This window comes from Bubalus kerabau, chromosome 23 (genome assembly GCF_029407905.1).
Source record: "Bubalus kerabau isolate K-KA32 ecotype Philippines breed swamp buffalo chromosome 23, PCC_UOA_SB_1v2, whole genome shotgun sequence".
NCBI classification, from domain to species: domain Eukaryota; kingdom Metazoa; phylum Chordata; class Mammalia; order Artiodactyla; family Bovidae; genus Bubalus; species Bubalus kerabau.
The window spans coordinates 19,945,017-19,966,096 of NC_073646.1; the positions used below are offsets into that span (position 1 = coordinate 19,945,017).

Below are 21,080 nucleotides of genomic sequence, written 5' to 3' on the forward strand. Positions count from 1 at the left end.
TAACTTCCCCAAATCACACAGTTCATCAGGGACAGAGAAAGAATGAGAACCTAGGCTGGTTAGTTTCAGAGCCTACTCTATCTATACATTATTACTTTTCTATAAATTATTATTACATACTTCTGCCTCATTAGAAAACTACTTTTTTCTCATGTCCTGACTAGCACCTTTAATGCCTTAGAAAACTGAATTCAAAGAAAGGAATGTGCTTATTTCTTATGATTGATGGGCTCTATCCGAGGTTGACTCTACCTACAATTACTTTTTAAAATACAGGTAAAACTAAGAAAGTGAAAAACAATTAAGTTATCCAAGTAATAAGGCTCCCCAAGGACAAAACACATACAAAGCTATAGATCGTCCTCAAACAAAATATTTGAGCTACTGATTAAGTTTAACCAATCACAATTACACACGCATGTGTGCCTCCAATTTTTCTAATAAAAAACCCACATGGTAGTAGCACACCATTTCATTAACCTGACCTTTTGGTGAACTCTGGTGGCCACCATTCTCCCACCAGGATTCACACTCATTCTTGAGGGGCTCATAAAAAAAAATCAGTCTTTATTATTCCCAGTGCAATTGATTAATGGATTAAAAAAATATGGTATAACAATAAAATGGAATATTATTCAGCCATAAAAAGAAATGAAGTACTGATAATGCTTCAATATGGATGAACCTTGAAAACATGAATCTTTCTAACTTAATGCAGCCTGACATGAAAGGCCACATATTGTATGATTCCATTTATGTAAAATATTGAGAATAGGTAAATCCATGGAGACAGGAAGCAGATTAATGTTCTGCCAGGGGCTGAGTGTAAGGGAGAAGTGGGGTAACTACTAATGACTACAAGAGTTTCTTTAGGGGATAATGAAAACATTCCCAATAAATTCAGGAAAGTTGTACAAATGTGTGAGTATACTAAAATTGCTGTATTGTACACTTCAAGTGGGTGAATTTTAAAGTATGTGAATAACATCTTAATTTAGAAAAATGAAAGAGAAAAAGTGACTCCTGCCTCCTCTGAACTTCTACAATATCTGGCCAATTTAGTCACTGATAAATATAAGTGAGACTATTGTATGCCAACTCTGCACTGGCCCTGAGTTAAATAAAAGAAGTAGCTTAAAAAACTAAAAATAGATTGTTATATGATCCACCAATCCTACTCCTGGGCATATATTCATACAAAAACTATAATTTGAAAAGATATATGCACCAGGTCTTCCCTGGTGGCTCAAATAGTAAAGAATCTGCCTGCAGTGTGGAAGACCTGGATTAGATTCCTGGGTCTGGAAGATCCCCTGGAGAAGGGCATGGCAGCCCACTCTAGTATTCTTGCCTGGAGAATCCCCACGGACAGAGGAATCTAGTGGGCTATAGTCCATGGGGTCACACAGAGTCAGACACGACTGAAGGACTAAGAAGCAGCAGCAAGAGCCCCTCTGTTCATAGCAGCACTATTTACAACCGCTGAGACATGGAGATAACCTAAATGTCCATTGAGAGATAAATGGTGAAGAAGATGTGGTGCATATACACAATGAAATACAACTCAGCCAGAAAAAACAATGAAATAATGCCTTAACAACATGGATGGACCTAGAGATTATTATACTAAATGATGTTAAGTCAGAAAGAGAAAGACGAATACCACCTAATACCACTTGTATGTGGATTCTAAAATATGACACAAATGAACTTAACTATAAAACAGCAACAGACTCACAGACCTAGACAACAGATTTGTGATTGCCAAGGGGGAGGGAGCATAGGAGAGGAACAGAATGGGAGTTTGGGTTAGTGGAAACTAACTAGTATATACAGAATAGTATATACAATAGATAAACAACAAACTAGTATATATAGAATAGATAAACAATAAGGTCCTCCTATATAGCACGGGAACTATATTCAATATCCTGTAATAAACCATAATGGAAAAGAACATGAAAAGAATGTATGTATACAATCACTTTGCTGTATAGCAAAAATTAACATAACATTGTAAATTAACTATACTTCAACTAAACAAATTTTAAAAAAAGAATTGGGAAAGGAAAAGAAACAAGAAGACTCAAGCCCCCATCCCATACATTTCATAGGCTATAGAGAGTCAAACTAGTAAAGATACAATTATAATTCAGTATTATAGACCTCATAATGGAGGTCTAATTAACACCTACTGGATACTTGTATCAGGCATTGTTCTAAGTACTCTAAATTATTTATCCCTCCTACCAGCGCTATTAAGTAGGAAGTCTTATCCCAATTTTAGTGGTAAGGATGTTACTTATGAAGCAGCAGAGTTAGAGGTGGACCCGAGCAAGCTGGCCCCATGTGAGTGCTCTTAACCAATATGTTCCGGGGCCTACACACAGGCACTGGGTGCAGTGGAGGCACAGAGGAGGGCCACCTAGCTCTGCACAGAGAGTTATCCCTTACCATATGCAACTTGGGTCTAGGATTTCCGTCATTTTACTTCAAGGGCAAGGCTACTCCCACATGAGATGATCTCTTACGTGTGGAAGCTTATAATAAAGAAAGGGAAAAAAGGGACAGGAGGCACTTCTCACTCCGAAAACCACAGCTGCTTCAGGCTGAGCATCATGGGGTTCACTGTGTGCAGGTGCTCTTCGTTCCACTTCTTGGCATTCCTGTAGACACTGTGCCAGGGCACAGGGGCCCGGATCACTCTCTGAGGAAATGCTTGGGGGATGCTCTGAATGAAGAGTCTTTTCCTCTCCATGGGGTCCATGAGGATGTAATCAACTATAACCAAGAGGGCAAAAACTTGTCATTAATCAGGGGCCTTGAGCACTTTGTGCTCTCAGTTTCAACACTTAGCAGGTCAACAAGGTTCTGTCCATTTACACCTGGAAATGTTCCCTCATTTACAAGGAGTCGGACATGACTGAGAGACTTTCACTTTCACTTTTCACGTTACTCACCATCATCAAACATTTCCCAATGACCTACTGTGTGCACAAGACATGCAGCTAAACATGAAAGGGAGTGAGGACTGATGATATATCAGTAAATGTCTAATAAGGGAGCTGAGACCCATGAGAAACACAAGGCCAGTGATAAAGGCCATAGAGAAACAATGGCACAGGAGAAGTTCCAAAATGGTATGAGTTGAAAGTACAAGTGAGAAGTGCTATGAATGCAGAAGATGGAGTGACCACTGAGGGTTGCAGAGATCAAAATACTTGAGGGAAGAGGTCTTGAGCTACATTTTAAATGTCTATGGGCCCCTGCTACTTATGCTCTTGCCCAGGGGGAGTAGCACCTGCATCACCCGGGAGTTAGTTAGAGGTGAAGAATCATGGGCCCCTCCCAAACTCTACTGAATCAGAATCTGCACTTTAATAAGATCCTTAGGTTGCACAGATGCACACTGAAGTGTGATAAGTCCTGGTATGGACATGAGTGATGGTGGCAGTGTGGGGGAGCAACTGAATGAAAAGGTACACAATGTTTTTGGCATTTTTCTGAGAAAACAGGGAGAAGTACTGACGGTGAAAGGAAAGAAGGTGCCCTCCACATAGGAACCCTGCCGCATTTACGCACAGCCTTACCAATGCTTTTCATGAGGCTGCTGTAATAGTCCGTTTCCTTCTCCTCCACAAGGGCAGCCATCAGGGGTTCCAGGAAGGGACTTGTCAGCAGTGTGTTTGAAATCAGCTTTGAAATCCGAACCATCACTTTGTCCTCCTCAGGGGCAATCATGTCTTTTCGGATTCCACTGGTCAAATAGTAGTAGTATCTCTTCCATAAACAAACCACCAGCAACAAAATGATCATAATCAATTGGCTACCCATGCCCACTTGCCCACACCCATCAGCTACCAAAGTACTCTGTTCATACAGCACTTATCTCCATCCTTCACTCACTTCTTGGTCCATGACATCACACTCACTGTAATAAAATTGTTGGTGAGTATTCCCCATGGCTCTGGAGGAGTCAACCAAAGCCAGGGAGATCTCAGTGCTGTATAAGGAAGGATTTCTCAAATGCCATGCAAACAGGAGCAGTGGAAAGAGGACTATGCCCTAGGGATGGAGATAACATATCTGGTGAGCTTTAAGAAGAGGAATGACAAGCTCCTCAAATGGACTCAATTCACCCTCCTTCACAACAAGTACCCTATAGGAAGAAAGTACTTGATCCTATGGCTTACGGGAAAACCCTGAAGTCTGAGTGAGACTTATGATAGTTATTCTAATTCAACTATGGGACTTTTGAGTTTAGAAAAGCAACACTAACACATGAACTGAACAAACAGGCCCAATGTGACCTGATGACATTAGGAAGCTTGGTTTATTTAGGGCTTGCCTCTAAGCTGCTAGATGGCTGAATGGCTCTAGAAATGAATAATTTCAGATAAAAGAGAAGCACAAAGTATAGGAAAGGGTTTGAAATGGGCTTTGACCTTCTGTGCCAATTGTCTGTTGTCAGAAAAGGCTGAACTTGCATCTCTCCAACCTTAATAAAGGACAAACTTCCAAAGTTCTCTCATTATAAGAACTGCCTGGGGCAAGGAGAGAGGCTCCTCTTAAAATGCAGATTCACAGGCCCCTCCCTCCTAGGGCATTTAGGATATGTTAACAAGAACCCCAGGCGATTTCTTATTTTCAGGCAAGTTTGAGAAATGATGTTGTTGTTCTTTGCTCTTAAGAGCACAGAATGTTAGTATCAGCCAGACTGGTCTAAATTCTAGTTTTGCCTCTTACTGACTGTATAACTTGGAGCAAGTTGATTAAACAGTCCCCACCCCAATTTCCACAACTGGACAACAGGAATAATCATAGTCCCCAGGTCCTGAATGGGGTCAAGCATCTAGAGGGTTTAGTATGGAATTTTGCTAATAGCACATTCTCAGTCTTTATTAGTTTTTATTGTTAATCATTTTACACTATAAATTCAAAAGCTCTTTGCTCTAAAGCTTTGCAGTTCTTTCAAGTTAGGGGTTAGAGGCTCAAAAGTCTATCTGGGACCAAGCTGGTAATGTTAATAACTGAAAGTTGGCTGGACATAATAAAATAATAAGGAATTGTGGAGATTGACAAATCAGAGAACGTATTTCTCATCTAAAGGAGGTAGCTATTGTTCAGTTTCAAATATATTAATTGTTTCAAGAGAGGTTAGAAATCTAAGCTTATGTGAGATTTCTTTCATTTCCCAAACACATCTGTAGGCCATATTTAACTTATGGTCGGGCTACTGGATAAAATACAGGATGCACTGGAATATACTAAAAATTATTCATTGTTTATCTGAAATTCAAACTGGGGGCCATGTTTTTTGTTCTGTGTTTCAAAATCTGGCAACCCCAGCCTATGTTCTATGCGGCCATTTTGCAACCTGTGTTCTAAGAGGACCTGAAGGCATCGGTTTCTAAGATTTACTAAAGCAGAAGACTCGCGCATGCACGCCTTCATTCAGTAGTCTGCATGGGGTCTGGACTTCAGTATCTTTATTTATTTATTTTAAAAAATAATTTAATTGGAGGCTAATTACTTTACAATATTGTGGTGGTTTTTGCCATACATTGACATGAACCAGCCACAGGTATACCTGTGTGCCCTCATCCTGAAACCCCCTCCCCCAAGCCCTGCTCACCCCATCCTTCTGGGTTGTCCCAGAGCACCAGCTTCAGGAGTGCCCTGCTTCATGCATCGAACTTGCACTGGTCATCTATTTTACATATGGTAATATACAGGCTTCAGTGCTATTCTCTCATAGCGTCCCACCTTTGCCTTCTCCCACATAGTCCAAAAGCCTCTTCTATACATCTGTGTCTTTTTTGCTGTTTTTGCCTATAGGGTCATCATTGTCATCTATCTAAACTCCATATATATGTGTTAATATACTGTATTGGTGTTTCTCTTTCTAATTTACTTCATCTTGAATAGCCATAGCAATGCTGAGAAAGAAGAAGGGAAATCAACCTGCCTATCTTTGGACTTCAGTATTTTTAAAACATTCTTCAGGTGACTACTGCTTTTCTCCAGTTTAGAATCACTGAGATGTCAAGAGTAATACCTAGCAAATTGAGAGAAAGGAGGAAATAAGAATGTACCTCCAAGTCTGATTCAGATGGTTTGGTTTCTTTACTTTCTATTTCCCTCTCCTGCTGTAACATCACTTCAATCTGTTCTTCTGGACTCATTGGTCTGCTTTCTGGGAAAGTCAAAGATGTCACAACCTCCTTCTTCATAGGTAAGGAGGTTGAGGCTGACTTCATCCTGAAAAGTAGACACAGCTTAGTGCCTGGTTCCATGAACACTTCATACTTCATAAGTTTGTAAGCACTGGTTTTGCTTAGTTAGCTAATTTATTTTTATTTAGAGCCTTAATAAATTGGATTAAGAGTATTGGTGGGAAAAAACATAAGTAACTAGGTATCCAGGAATGCTTTAAGGTCAAGAAGCAAAGTGTGGCTTTCATGAGTTCATAACCTTCTTCAGTTCATTCTAGCGTCCTGCAATCCCCTGTGCCCATAGAAACACCTTACCCAGTGAAGTCCTCTTTGTCTTTGGGGGAGAACTTCATTTTCTTCTTGTTAGGCTCTGATGAGATTTTATTTGCTAGAACAGTGGAGAAGAAAGGTATCAGTGATGGGCAATGACCTTGGGCCATCTTCTGCCCACGGGGATGCAAGTCTTAGGGCAGTCCAGGAGAACACTAAGAGGGGTGGACTTGGTGTGGTGGGATGAAGCAGGTGATGCAGACCTTGGACCACTAATTACCTGTGTGACCCTGAAAAAGTGACCATCACTCCAAGCCTCAGCTTCCTCAACTGTGAAATGGGCATGAGCATACCTTCTGTTCTCTCATACACTAGACACATATCAATAAATCCTCAATTAACCCCCTAATTCTATGTGCCCTATTTTCTAAACATTAGGTGTATTATTGCTAAATATTTTTCTTTAAATAGATTCAGACTTTTAAACTTAAGCTATTTATTTTAAAGGAAATATTATATGAGTATCACAAATAGAAAAACCAGTATCATTTTCAATAAATATAATTATTGCAAATAGAAAAAATGATGTAATTTGCAACAAATAAAGGCATTGCAATAAATATCATTTGTGATAAATATATTTAATAAATACAATACAAAACTCTACTACCAGGACTTCCCTGGTGGCCTAGTGGTTGAGAATCCAACTTCCATGTAAGGAATTTGGGTTCGATCCTTGCTTGGGGAACTAAGATCCCACATGCCGTGGGACAACTAAGCCCATGTGCTGTAACTACTGATCCTGCCCACTCTAGGGCCTACATGCCACAACTAGAGAGAAGCCCACACCCAGCAACAAAGAGCCTGCAAACAACAACAACAGATCCCTGATGCCACAACTAAGACCTGACACAGCCAAAAATAAATAAATAAATATTTAAAAAATAAAATAAAATGTATATACATACAAAATGTATATATATATATATATAAAGTATACATATATACATCACTCCACTACTAAACCTTAACTGGATACTTGCTTAAGAGTCTAGTCTAAGAAATTAACATGTCATTTTAGACATGTTGAATACATACTAATAGGAAATTGATATTTTGAAAGAATCAGAGGGTTGAAGACTCTTAATCAAGATGTAGTCTGAGTTCATACTTTGATTTCCTCAATCTACTCCAAATATCAATCCTAAAGGAAATCAACCCTGAATATAAACTGGAAGGACTGATGCTGAAGCTAAGCTCCAATACTCTGGCCACCTGATGTGAAGAACTGACTCACTGGAAAATACCCTGATGCTGGGAAAGATTGAAGGCAAAAGGAGAAGGGGCAGCAGAGGATGCGATAGTTGAAAGGCATCACTGACTCGACAGACATGATTTTAAGTAAACTCTAGGAGACAGTGAAGTCTCCTAGAAGCCTGAAGCCTGGTATGCTACAGTTCAGGGTCGCAAAGAGAAGAACATGACTTAGCAACTGAGCAACAACAACTGCAAATATAACCATAACAGAAAAAATTCTTTAAAATTAAAAAGACAATGCATTGTTCAAAAAGAAGCTCTTCTGTGTGAACTTAAACACAGTGTGAAGTAAAAATCTTAAACTTGGCTTCTGGTACCAAAAGCAGGCAGAAATAATTAGGTGATTGATACCTGGGGGAATAATGAAATCCAAAACACACCATGATTGTGGGGACTGAAGCTAGGTTCACAGTATAAAGCCATGGCTGCCCTACCTATGACAACAGGCTGAAAAGCCAGCAACACTGTCATGCAGATAAAGCACTGGCATTCTCAATTCACACAGTGGCCACAGATAGCAAAGAAAGGCTGGTAGTAACTAGGCCAAGCCTAACATAACCTCATGGACCAGATCTACAACATCCCTAAAACAGCACCTTAGGATGGAAGTTCTAAGCCATCAGTAATAAGATCTGGTACTAATTTGGGGTCCTAAGATGTCAGATGAAGGCATAAGGAAGAAAGGCAAGATTTTAAAAGGTATGTCAAAAGAGTATACTGTTTGAGTACACTTATATGTGTGAACAACCAAAACTAACTTATGGTGACAGAAATCAGAAAGGGGGCAGGATGGTACTAGCGAAAGGAAGGAACTGATGGGAAAGGAGCACAAGAGAACTTCCTCTAGTAATGGAAATGCCCTACATCTTATTTGGGTGGTGGCTATATACAAATATGGTATAAACAATTGACAAAACTCACTGAACTGAACACTAAGATCTGTGCATTTTATTGTGTGTGAATTAAACAACAAATGGGAAATTCATGTAGCAAGAAGGGGAAAAGCTCTCAACATAGGCCTGCAAACTAAAATCCCATAACACATGAGAAAAAACAATTTAAGAAAGATAGCAAATAAACTCAACAACTGAGGGAAATATTTACAAAATGGAAATAATATAGCAACACTAATATTGCTCCAAAATAAATGTTTAAGATCCTCCAAGTGATACTGAAAATGTTATGTCCATGAGAATAGATAAGAAACTGGCCAAGGTGGTGGCACTCATAAGTAAACCAATTAAGGAATCTGAAAATGAAAGACAGTGTTATTAAAATAAAAAAACATTTGTTATACTGGATAAACTCAAGACTGAACAGAGTTGAAGAGCAAATTAGTGAGTTGGAAGATACATTTGACGAATTCACCCAGACACAGCACAGAAAGAATAAAGAAAAACATGAAAATGAGTTTGAGACAGCAGGCAGATTGCATATCTCCAACATATCTCTAACAAAAACTACCAATGGATATCCTTAAGCAGACATATGTGTACCCAGTGGGACTAGACAAATTAATACACAAAAAGTACTATGGTACTTCTGGCCACCAAGATGGCCACCAAGGATCCCCACTTTCTGGAATAGTGCCCTTGTATAGTCCTCTTGAGTGTGGGCAGGACTTAGCAACTCGATTCTAACACAGAGAAAATGGCAAAAACCACAGGATGTCACATTCAAAATTAAGCTCCCCAAAGATGGTGGTTTCTATTTTACTGGTTCTCTATCTCATTTCCTCCAAGGGAAACTAGGAGTCATGTTGTGAGTTGCCCTGTGGATAGGCCCATTCGCTAAGAAACCGATGTCTATGGCCAACAGGAAGTAGGGGAGGTGAGTAAGCTTGGAAGAGGATCCTTCCTTGGTTGCCTTTAGATGACTGTGCCCTTGGATACCTTGATTGTACACTTGTGAGAGACTCTGAGCCAGTTAAGCCATGCCCAGATTCTTGACAGAAACTGTAAGATAACAAATGGAACTTGTTTTAAACTATTGAGTTTGGGAATAATTTGTTAGGCAGCAATCAACAAGCTGGATTTAGAAAAGTCAGAGGAACCAGAGATCAAATTGCCAACATCCGTTTAATCATCGAAAAAGCAAGAGAGTTCCAGAAAAACATCTACTTCTGCTTTATTGACTATGCCAAAGCCTTTGACTGTATGCATCACAACAAACTGTGGGAAATTCTTAAAGAAACGGGAATACCAGACCACCTGACCTGTCTCCTGAGAAACCTGTATGTAGGTCAAGAAGCAACAGTTAGAACTGGACATGGAAAAACACACTGGTTCCAAATCGGGAAAGGAGTACATCAAGGTTGTATGTTGTCACCCTGCTTATTTAACTTATATGCAGAGTACATCATGCAAAATGTTGGGCTGGATGAAGCACAAGCTGGAATCGAGATTGCCAGGAAAGATATCAATAACCTCAGTTATGCAGATGACACCACCCTTATGGCAGAAAGTGAAGAAGAACTAAAGAGCCTCTTGATGAAAGTAAAAGAGGAGAATAAAAAAGTTGGCTTAAAACCCAACATTCAGAAGACTAACATCATGGCATCCAGTCTCAACACTTCATGGTAAATAGATGGGGAAACAATGGAAACAGCGACAGATTTTATTTTGTTGGGCTCCAAAATCACTGCAGATGGTGACTGCAGCCATGAAATTAAAAGACACTTGGCTCCCTGGAAGAAAAGCTATGAGAAACCTAGACAGCATTATTAAAAAGCAGAGACATTAATTTGCCAACAAAGGTCTGTCTAGTCAAAGCTATGGCTTTCCCAGTAGTCATTTATGGATGTGAGAGTTGGACTATAAAGAAAGCTGAGCGCTGAAGAATTGATGCTTTTGAACTGTGGAGTTGGAGAAGACTCTTGAGAGTCCCTTGGACTGCAAGGAGATCAAGCCAGTCAATCCTAAAGGAGATCAGTCCTGAATATTCATTGGAAGGACTGATGCTGAAGAGGAAACTCCAATACTTTGACCACCTGATGCAAAGAACTGACTCATCTGAAAAGCCCGATACTGGGAAAGATTGAAGGCAGGAGAAGGGGACAACAGAGGATGAGATGGTTGGAGGTTAGATGGCATCATTGACTCAATGGACATGAGTTTGAGCAAGCTCCGGGAGTTGGTGATAGACAGGGAGGCCTGGTATTCTGCTGTCCATGGGGTTGCAAAGAGTCAGACATGACTGAGCAACTGAACTGAACTGAACTGAGCAGTCAACAAGAAGCTTGGTGTATGTTAAACATAATGCTAGCCTTTACAATCATTCTCATTTCATAGATGAGGAAACTGAGGCGTCATAAGGTTACCCAAAGTTATCTATAGTAAAGGGGGAGCCAGGACTAGAACCCAGGATTAGAAATCTCCCAAAGCCCCATTCTAAGTGGGTATGACACCCTGCAGGAAATACCTGATGGCAGCCCCTGAACGATCTTTTCCCTGGGGACATTGATGGTGACGGGCTGGTAGACTTTCAGCAGGTCCTTCAGCTTCAGGTCCCGAGCTGTCAAGGAGTAGTTGTTGGCAATGGAATCACTGGGTCCACTGTGGTGGTGCTGCTCTTTGAAGGGTGCAGCCAGGGTCCATGATGTGCGTTGCATCAAGGGGGGATAAAAGCTGTGCGACATGACTGTCTACAAGGGGAGAAATGCAGTATGAGTCATGTGAGGGACATCACACAGGGAGCCTGGGCTCCTCTCGGCCAGGCTCCACTCACATTGAGACTCATGCCATCCCACATGCCTAGCATTTTGCACACTGAGTGCAAATACTTTCGAATGGACACCAATTTTACCTCTCTGACCACCGTGAGCATGCTTTCTGATGGCAAGGATAACAGCTGATATTCAACATGCAGTAAATTTGTGATCAGGTTATTTACATTTATTGTCTTTATTGTTATGTACATGGCTATTAGGTAGAAATAATTGTTCTCATTTTATAGTTGAATATGCAGAAGTTCAGAGAATTTAAATAATGCCGCAGGTAACTGAGAAGGCCAGATTTGTGCCACTACATAGCTCTTTTTCCCATTGCGCTATAGCCTCTTCCAGTGGCAGAAATGACTGAGGCCTCTAATCCTACCTGTCAAGTCTGTTTGACCCCCAGCTGTTACCAGCAGAAGAGTAGCAGCCAGGTGAACGTACCTTATAGAGTTCAGATGGTTCTTCATTAGCAGAAGCAGGCAGAGGGGGCAACTCTGGCCGCATCTGCGAGTGGCTCATGTGATATATGGAGTCACTTTTGGGGATCTGTGGGAAACAAATACAAAGCCACTCTTCAGGAATTAGGAAAAATTTCCAAGCCTCTGAGGTACATAATGAGTAAAAAGTTCCTCAGAAAAGGATTTAGGCACAAAGTTCTGCCATAAAGCACCCTTCTTACCACTATCCACTGGTTTCAATCCTTAAGAGTTAATGTTTCTTCTCTAGCATCTCCTCATGGCTACCATTCTATGAGCAAATTCATGTATTTTACCCCTGGGAAGAACCCAAATCTGAGGCCACTCCCAACTTCCCTACCCTGGGTTGTAATTAAAGGGGTTGACTTAAAAAAAAAAATTGACTCTTGGATTTCACATTGGCAAAATTCCAAACAGAAATTTGCTTATGCAATGGTATAAATAACTCTGTGCTTCCTGTGAAAAAGAAAGAATATATTTAGAGGGTGGGTGTTTGAGTCCACCATTCCATTCAGGGAGTGTGTTCTTGGGAGTGAGCCTCAGACAGAGGTGAACCTGTGGCTCCCATGGCCACGCACAGTTCCCAGTGCTTCTTTACCTCAGAGCTGATTTCAGGGTTGAGAGGTGCCCTGTGTTTCTTTCCTACACCCAAGCCCTAGAAGCAAGACAACTACTTCATCTGGGGCTGTGATGGAGGGAAACCTCTGGGCTGGATTTACTGAGAGATGCTGCCATACAGTACTTTAAAGGTAGTTTAAAGAGATCTGCCAGTGCAATTTTGGCTCTGTGGTTTTTCACCTTAGGCAATGACTGTGGACTGAACTCGTGTGTAAGATGAGACGTTATTAGATAGATTTGATTTATTTGGGTCAGCAAATTAAGTCATGCAGGGTAACTGGCAGAAGGTAGACATGTAGGGGGTAAATGAGTCAGATGTTAGTCATCCCCATGCCCCAACTAATTCCTCACTGATGACTCAACCTCATAAAATAATAACATTAACAATAATAACATCTGCCATTATTCCAAATATTCTAAGGTTCATAGGGGATAGGTAGGACATTTTGTTATTGTTGCTGTTGTTCAGTCACTAAGTCACATCTGACTCTGCAACCCCATGGACTATAGCACGCCAAGTCTCCCTGTCCCTCACCATTCCCTGGAGTTCACCCAAGTTCATGTGAATCAGTGATGTTATCCAACCATCTCATTCCTCTGCCATTCTCTTCTCCTTTTGCCTCAATCTTTCCCAGCATCAAGGACTTTTCCAATGAGTCTGCTCTTCACATCAGGTGGCCAAAGTATTGGTGCTTCAGTTTCAGCATTAGTCCTTCCAATGACTATTCAGGGTTGATTTCCTTTAGGATTGACTGGCTTGATGTCCTTGCTGTCCAAGGGACTCTCAAGAGTCTTCTCCAGCACCACAATTCGAAAGCATCAATTCTTCTGAGCTCAGGCTTCTTTACGGTCCAATTCTCACATCAGTCTGTGACTACTAGAAAGATTAGAGCTTTGACTATATGGATCTATGTCAGCAAAGTGATGTCTTTGCTTTTTAATATGCTGTCTAGGTTTGTCAAAGCTTTCCTTCCAAGAAGCAAGCATCTTCTAATTTCATGGCTTCAGAGATCATCAACAGTGATTCTGGAGCCCAAGAAGGAAAAAATTCTGTCACCGCTTTCACTTTTTCCTCTTCTGTTTGCCATGGAGTGATGGGACCATAAGGTAAGGTAAGACATACTAGCCATGAAGAGGTGCTTTTAAATACACACTACTTTGCATCCCAACACATGGGAAATGGCAATTGTTTTGAGAATGTGTTGATTTTAAAATTAAATAAAAACTTGAAAACTCTTTAAAAAATGCATACTGAGCCTGGGAATTTAAAAAAATATAATAGGTTCACTGATCTAATGGCCTAATTCAGTGGTTTCAAAAATTGTGGTGCATCAGACCCATTAACAGAATCAGGCTGCTCAGGCTCCACCTTAAACAAGATGACCTTATTGTTCTGCTTAGAGAACTTGATTTGTTGATTTAAATCACTGTGTCTGTCTCTCTGCTCTTTAAATCACTATGTCTGTCCTTGAAACTTCAGTTTCAAGGATCTAAGAATCAACCAACCACATCCAAGAGCCTGCTCTTTCACTACTGAAGTTAGTATCAAGATCTGCACTTAAGAGGTGAACAAAATGAAAAAATTCAGCATCAACATGAAAGGAATCTGGTCATCCAAGGTAGATTTCAGCAATAGTATTTTTTGGGAAATGAAACCGTTCATGATTTCCTTCAGGAGTTCAGATGTACAACATATACTGATTGATAAGTTAGGGCTGCCTGCATTTTGTGTTGGCAAGCAAGAAGGTTTTATGGTCAGTGGTAATATTTCCCTTGGCCTAGCTTTTAAATCTGTTTCAAATAAAAGTCTTCATTAAAAAACAATAAACAAAAACAGATTTTGGACATCTTAAGTTACAAGAGAGGGAACAAGTAGTTAAGCCAAAAAACCCTGACCTTTTGCAGTTGAGGAGAATATTAACATTATTCAGGAGATGTTTTGGCATTTATGCTTCTGTTTATGGTTACGATAAACCTGATTTCAGCCCTCAGACATATTGGGAAGTTACTAGCAAAGCAGGCAGAATATAGCCCTAGTGGGCATAACTGACTCTACTCCAATTTCAGTCCATGTCGTACAGTGTCCAGCACCTGTGTCCAGGCCAGAGCATGTGATACAGGTCTGGCCAATCAGAATACTCTCTCCTCCAGACACTATGATTGGTTCAGGGATAGACATGTCACCCAAGGTGGGCTGATCATAGTTGTTCCTGACACTTTTACTAGAGCCATTGGGAAAGAGGTAGTCTAAACAGCCATCTTTGGTTTATGTGAAAAAAATAAAAGCCTTCCTTAGGCTAAAACCATCATAAAGCAGAGCAACAGAATGAGAAGGGCTCTCAGTGACATCATCTGGACCCCAGGAACCAACTTGGACTTCTCAGTTACTTAAGCCCATAGATTCCTTTTTGGATTTGAGTCAGATATATTTATGTCCCTCTATATTGAGAGCTGGTCAGCCAAGAGATACACAAAGAGGCAGCTGAGTCATCATAGAAGGAGAAAAGCCATTCTTGAGAGAATAAAGAAAGTGCTAGTGCTAACTCGCTTTCAGTCATGTCCAACTCTTTTCGACCCCATGGACTGTAGCCTACCAGGCTCCACTGTCCATGGGATTCTCCAGACAATAATACTGGAGTGGAAGCAAAACAACATTTTGCAAGAAAGCAAACTAACATTGAGCATTTTGCAGAACATAATGGAGAGAAGCAGAACCTCTGAAAAACAAATTAAACTTTGAGCTGGTTCACAGACACAGATTAAGACTTATACATATAGAACTGTAAAAACCATGATAGCAGAAAACAGCTCAGTTCATGGAACAGGCTGATGTATATGGGGCACACACAAGATCAGCAGATCTGGAAGTCAATTCATAGAACAAAAAGAGTTTTCTTAAACATACTTGGTTAAGAACTCTCTGTGGCCCCTTCAAGGTGGAAGAGCTGGAGATCTGCAAGACCTACCTGGCTACCCAGAACAGTTTGTTAAAAATATTAATGCTTACGTGTTCTCTCTGGTAAATAGCAAGAGTGTTTTCACTTTGGGGGTAGGCTCAGTAATTGTCAACAAATTCACTTTTTCCCCCCTCAACAAATCAACTTTAATTTTACAAAATTTTGATTTAAAATGCTCCTCTGGACACCTCAATATATGGCAACTTAATGGATCTTAGCTTTTCAACCAGGATTCTGGCACTTAGATTGGGTAGAACTGTTCCTTTCAGGTGCCTTGTTTCTAACTGTACATGATGTTTGCAGTCTTTCATGGAAACAGTTCCCAAATGCTCACTTGAGGACTTGGAACAGCAGAATCACTAGGATCTTAGTTAAAAATACAGATTGCAGGGCTCTACTTCAGATCTTCTGAATCAGAATCTTTGGGAGTGAGGCCAAATCTCCATATTTTCAAGAGACTCCCCAGTATATTCTTACGTACATCCAGTGTTGGGAGCTGTTGGATGGAATATATGGTCTAATGGCCTTGGAAAGGAAGGGAAAGAAAGGTGTCTACTCTTGAAATTTTCTCAACAAAACCTGAGGATGTCCAAAAGCCTAATGCATCACAAAGCATAATTCAAGGACACAACAAAAAATTAAAATACATGCTTGGTCAGGGGCTTCCCAGGCAGCTCAGTGGGTAAAGAACCTGCCTGCAATGCAGGAGATGCAGGAGACATGGGTCCGATCCCTGGGTTGGGGATATCCCAATATCCCCGGAGGAAGGCAAGGCAACCCATTCCAGCATATTCACTTAGAGAATCCCATGGACAGAGGAGCCTGGTAGGGACAGTCCATAGGGTTGAAAAGAGTCAGACATGACTGAAGGGATGGAGCATGCAGGCATGCACATGCTTGGTCAAGGAGATCTAACACGGCTATTGGTTTGTGATTGAAATGCCTCCTTCCTACCCACTTTCAAATTCCCTACATGCTGATAATACTACAGGTATAAAGAAAGCTGAGTGCCGAAGAATTGATGCTTTTGAACTGTGGTGTTGCAGAAGACTCTTGAGAGTCCCCTGGATTGCAAGGAGATCCAACCAGTCCATCCTCAAGGAAATCAGTCCTGAGTATTCATTGGAAGGACTGATGTTGAGGCTGAAACTCCAATACTTTGGCCACTTGATGCAAAAAACTGACTCATTTGAAAAGACCCTGATGCTAGGAAAGATTGAAGGCGGGAGTAGAAGGGGACGACAGAGGATGAGGTGGTTAGATGGCATCACCGACGTGATAGACACGAGTATGAGTCAACTCCAGGAGTTGGTGATGGACAGGGAAGCCTGCCGTGCTGCAGTCCATGGAGTTGCAGGGTCGGACACAACTGAGCGACTGAACTGAACTGAATGAAAAAAGAAACACATTTTAAAATTCACGCCTACCTTCTGAGATGAGCAATCCGTGTCATTCATGTTGTCCATTCTAATTGGACCTATTTAAAAAAGGAACAACGAGCTCTCTCAGTTTCTTCCTATTCTATCAGAGGCTCTGAGATTCACACTTCCTCATAGCATAATGGGGATGTCACAGATGATGGAACTTTACAGATGTTCTGAAAGCTCTGTTCACAGGGCTGCCTCTCTGAGGTCATAGACTTCAGCCCACTGAGCAGTTTCTTGGAAGAAGAGAAGAGAAAGGAAAGCTGGAGAATGAAACAGCAGCCTTGGGGTTCTGATGGCTCTGTACTGTGGCTTCCTGCAAAGGCCACACTTCCCTTCCGCTGAGTGGCCCTTCTCTTGGAACTTTTCCAGGAACACACTGAGTTCACAGTAGAGGAAAATCTGAAGCGAAGTTACACACTAAACAGAGAAGAGGGAGGAAGCTACTCACCAGACTATCTCTCTGGGGCCTGAATTCTTCTTTTCTCCTCCTCTCAGGTTATTTTAACACTGGAGGAGCTTGTATCCAGGTCCTGGAGCCAGTCACAGGGCTTCAGCGTCTGTTGCTAGGGAAGGAGGGGCCTCTGCTGTGCCCAGATACAAGACTGGGCTTGACTCAGCTCTGTGTCCAGGTCTCTCCCTTTGCTGGAGGCCATCTGGGCAGCAGGAAGTTTTGGTGACAGAAAGGAAGGTGGGAAGGTGTTTAAGCAATGATCCAGGTGGTGAGAGGCAATTAGAGGCTGTGCCTTTGGAGGAGTCTAAAAGCACACAGAAAACTGAAAGTTGCTCAGTTGTGTCCGGCTCTTTGCAACCCCGTGGACTATACAGTCCCTGGAATTCTCCAGGCCAGAATACTGGAGTGGGTAGCTGTTCCCTTCTCCAGGGGATCTTCCCAACCCAGGGATCAAACCCAGGTCTCCCACATTGCAGGGACATTCTTTACCAGCTGAGCCACAAGGGAAACCCAATGCACACAGAGTGGAGGTTAAATTCTTGGGTCCTAGACTCATACAGGTCTGGGTTCAGATTCTGCCCTTCCCATTAATTAGCTATGTGGCTTGAATAAACTGCTTGATCTTTCCAAGTGTCTTTTATAATGTAAAATGCCAAAAATGTGACAACCTACTTCATAGGTGGGTTTGAGAGTTTAATGAGATAATGCCTGTAAAGCAATTTGCACATAGTAGAAGGATGACCAACTTGTCCCAGTTTCCTGGGAACTCCCTTAGTCCTGGGAAGACTGGGACAGTTTGGTCACTCAACACAGTAGGCAGTCTGTAAATGTGGCTAAACATCATTCTCATGATAAACACAGAAACACATACATGCTCACACACAAATGATTAACTGCTATGCCATTCAATCCCTGGATTGGGAAGATCCCCTAGAGGAGGGCATGGAAACCCACTTCAGTATTCTTGCCTGGAGAATCCCCATGGACAGAGGAGCCTGGTGGGCTACAGTCCCTGGTTGAAAAGAGTCAAATACAACTGAACAACTAATTACAGCCCACAGACATTCAAACCACATGTTAAGTGGTCACTTTCAAAATTCTTTAAAAATCAAATTCGATTTACTGAACTCTTTTGGAAGACATGCTTCTATATATGTTTTTTCATTCAATTCCCCCCTAAACTCCATGATGTTACCATTTTATGATTTATGAAACAAACACTGAAAAAGATATATAACTTATCCAAGTTGCCAGGACTCAAAAGTAGTGCTGACACAATTTGAACCCTGTCCTTATGACTCCAGAATTCAGTGTTCTTTCCATAAAGCGCCTGCCCAGAACACAAACATTTCTAGATCTTACGATGAGCATTATATAGTACCAAGTACTTCTACTTCTCCTTCTTCTTACTTCTTCCTCAAAGTTTGGCTTTCCATACTTAGAAAATAACCTCAAGGTTCCTCATTCCTTACACCTGCATTCTCTACCATAAAGTATACACAGAAGTTTCAAATAGTGTTTAGAATAAATGAGCCAGTGACAGGGTTTGAGACTTTAGACGGAAATGGGGTTATTACTAGGTCTCCTATAATAGGATATGAAACCCCATGTCTCACACACACAAAAAAACCCAGCAGCTGTAATCCAACAAAATAAAGTACTTTAGAAAGGACCTGGTAGGGCACCCATGAACCCCATGACCTTCTGGGTGCGTAGAGAACATGCCTCCTTCTGAAATTTTGTGTGATTTAAAGCTTTAAGTCTATGTGTATACAAAAACATCAAAGTAATAATCATAGCTTTCATTTCTTGATATATATCAGCTGCTGGCACTGTGGTAAGCACTTAAGGAGTATCATGTTTCCAAATCTTCTCAACAATTTGAGAAAAGTGAAAGCGGAAGTGAAGTCGCTCAGTCGTGTCCAACTCTTTGTGACCCCATGAACTATAGCCCTCCAGGCCCCTCCATGCATGGGATTCTCCAGGCGAGAATACTGGAGTGGCTTGCCATTTCCTTCTCCAGGGGATCTTCCGGACCCAGGGATCAAACCTAGGTCTCCCGCATTGCAGGCAGATGCTTTAACCTCTGAGCCACCAGGGCAGACCCCAACAATTTGAGAAGATAAATACAATTATCCCAAGTTTTATAACTGAGGAAACTGAGAAACAGGGAGGTCAAGTAATTTGCCATAGCCACTCAGCTAGGTCAATGGCAAAGTTGGAACTTGATTATGGTATCTGCTCCATGGTTTTAACCAAAAGCCTACATATAGTCTTCAGAAAGATAGAAAATAAATAAAATATCTGCCAAAGAGAATGAAAATTCCATCACCTCTCCTCTAACCCAGACCACCTCACTAGCACCAGAATTGTTTGCCGACTTAATCTGCTGTTCAATAATTTCCAAGTGAGGATGCAGGCCTCAAATCCCTTAACTTCAAGCATATAGGGTTGCCAGATAAAATACAGGATGCCTATACATACTCATATGAAAAAGTTATCTGTTGCTCACCTGAAATTCAAACTGAACTGGGTGTCCTGTATTTTTATTCGCTAAATCGGCAATATGGGAGAAGAGGTCAGCTCGGTTCTAGGTTATCTTCATCTTTGTTAACAGTTTAGAGTCTCAATCTATTGCCGGAATTTTTCGCATATTTCTAATTCAGGGTCCAGTGCTTCTGGCAGATCTTTACTGAGGCTGAAAATAGTTGCTTAGCCAGGGTAAGTAACTGTGGAAAGGTGTAGAAGAAGCTGCACATGGCTTTATTTTATTGACTCATAACACAGCAAGAGCCAAGTCCTTGTGTTACAAATAGATGCTAAGATTCCCACCATCAGGGAATATATAGTGTTGTACAGGAGTCAGCCAACACACAAGGAAAAGCAAAATCTGTCTGTATGGGCAAAAATGGGAGTGGAAGGAATTAGAAGATTCACAGAGTCACCCCTAGATGGCATCCTTGAACAAAATTTCCAACGGAGGCCTGACAGCTTTCCAAAGCAACACCCACCAGGGAAGGAGGGGTTCAGTTATGTTCTAAAGGAAAAAACCCTCCAAAAAAAATAATAATAATAAATAAATAACCAACCCTTTCCTGGGTGGGACAACCATCACACCTCAGCTGAACAAAAGGCATGAAACCAGACAGAACTGCCTGAAACGTAAAAATTTAGGGACACATATGTTGGTCCTCCTATCTTCACCATTAACGTCTCCCTTTCTTGGCTTTTGCAGAGTTAGGAGTTAGAGCAGGATCCTTTAGCTTATTATTATTATATACCCTGAGCTTATTTCTCAATCCACTAGCCTGATTATTTCTAGAAATATTAGTTGGTAGAACTAATACGTCCTTGATGGATGGGCAAAATCAGTGAAAGAAGTAAAAACTGTATCACCTGTTTGAAGTTGCAAATAGAGTAAATCTTTAAAGTTCTCACCACAAGAAAAAAATTCTGTCACTGTATATGGTGACAGATGTTAACTATGCTTATTGTGATGATTATTTTGTAATATAAACAAATATCGAATCATTGTCATACACCTGAAACTAATACTTATATGTCATATGTTATAGGCTAACTATACTGCAATTAAAAAAAGAAAAAAGAAAAAAAAAAGAAACCAAATAACCTT

The 21,080-nt window shown here is 41.0% G+C and overlaps 1 protein-coding gene across 1 annotated transcript in view; it reads right to left on the bottom strand.

Moving 5' to 3' along the window:
* DNAH3 (dynein axonemal heavy chain 3) overlaps window positions 1-17,025 on the bottom strand; it is a 242,515-nt gene extending 225,490 nt beyond the window's left edge. The window contains exons 1-7 of the mRNA XM_055562073.1: window positions 16,996-17,025; window positions 11,959-12,063; window positions 11,223-11,445; window positions 6,531-6,603; window positions 6,096-6,261; window positions 3,591-3,780; window positions 2,586-2,781 (exon numbers count right to left, since the gene is read on the bottom strand). Coding sequence (XP_055418048.1) covers window positions 2,586-2,781; window positions 3,591-3,780; window positions 6,096-6,261; window positions 6,531-6,603; window positions 11,223-11,445; window positions 11,959-12,063; window positions 16,996-17,025 — 983 coding nt within the window. The remainder of the gene's footprint in view (window positions 1-2,585; window positions 2,782-3,590; window positions 3,781-6,095; window positions 6,262-6,530; window positions 6,604-11,222; window positions 11,446-11,958; window positions 12,064-16,995) is intronic.
* Window positions 17,026-21,080: the final 4,055 nt, after the last annotated feature.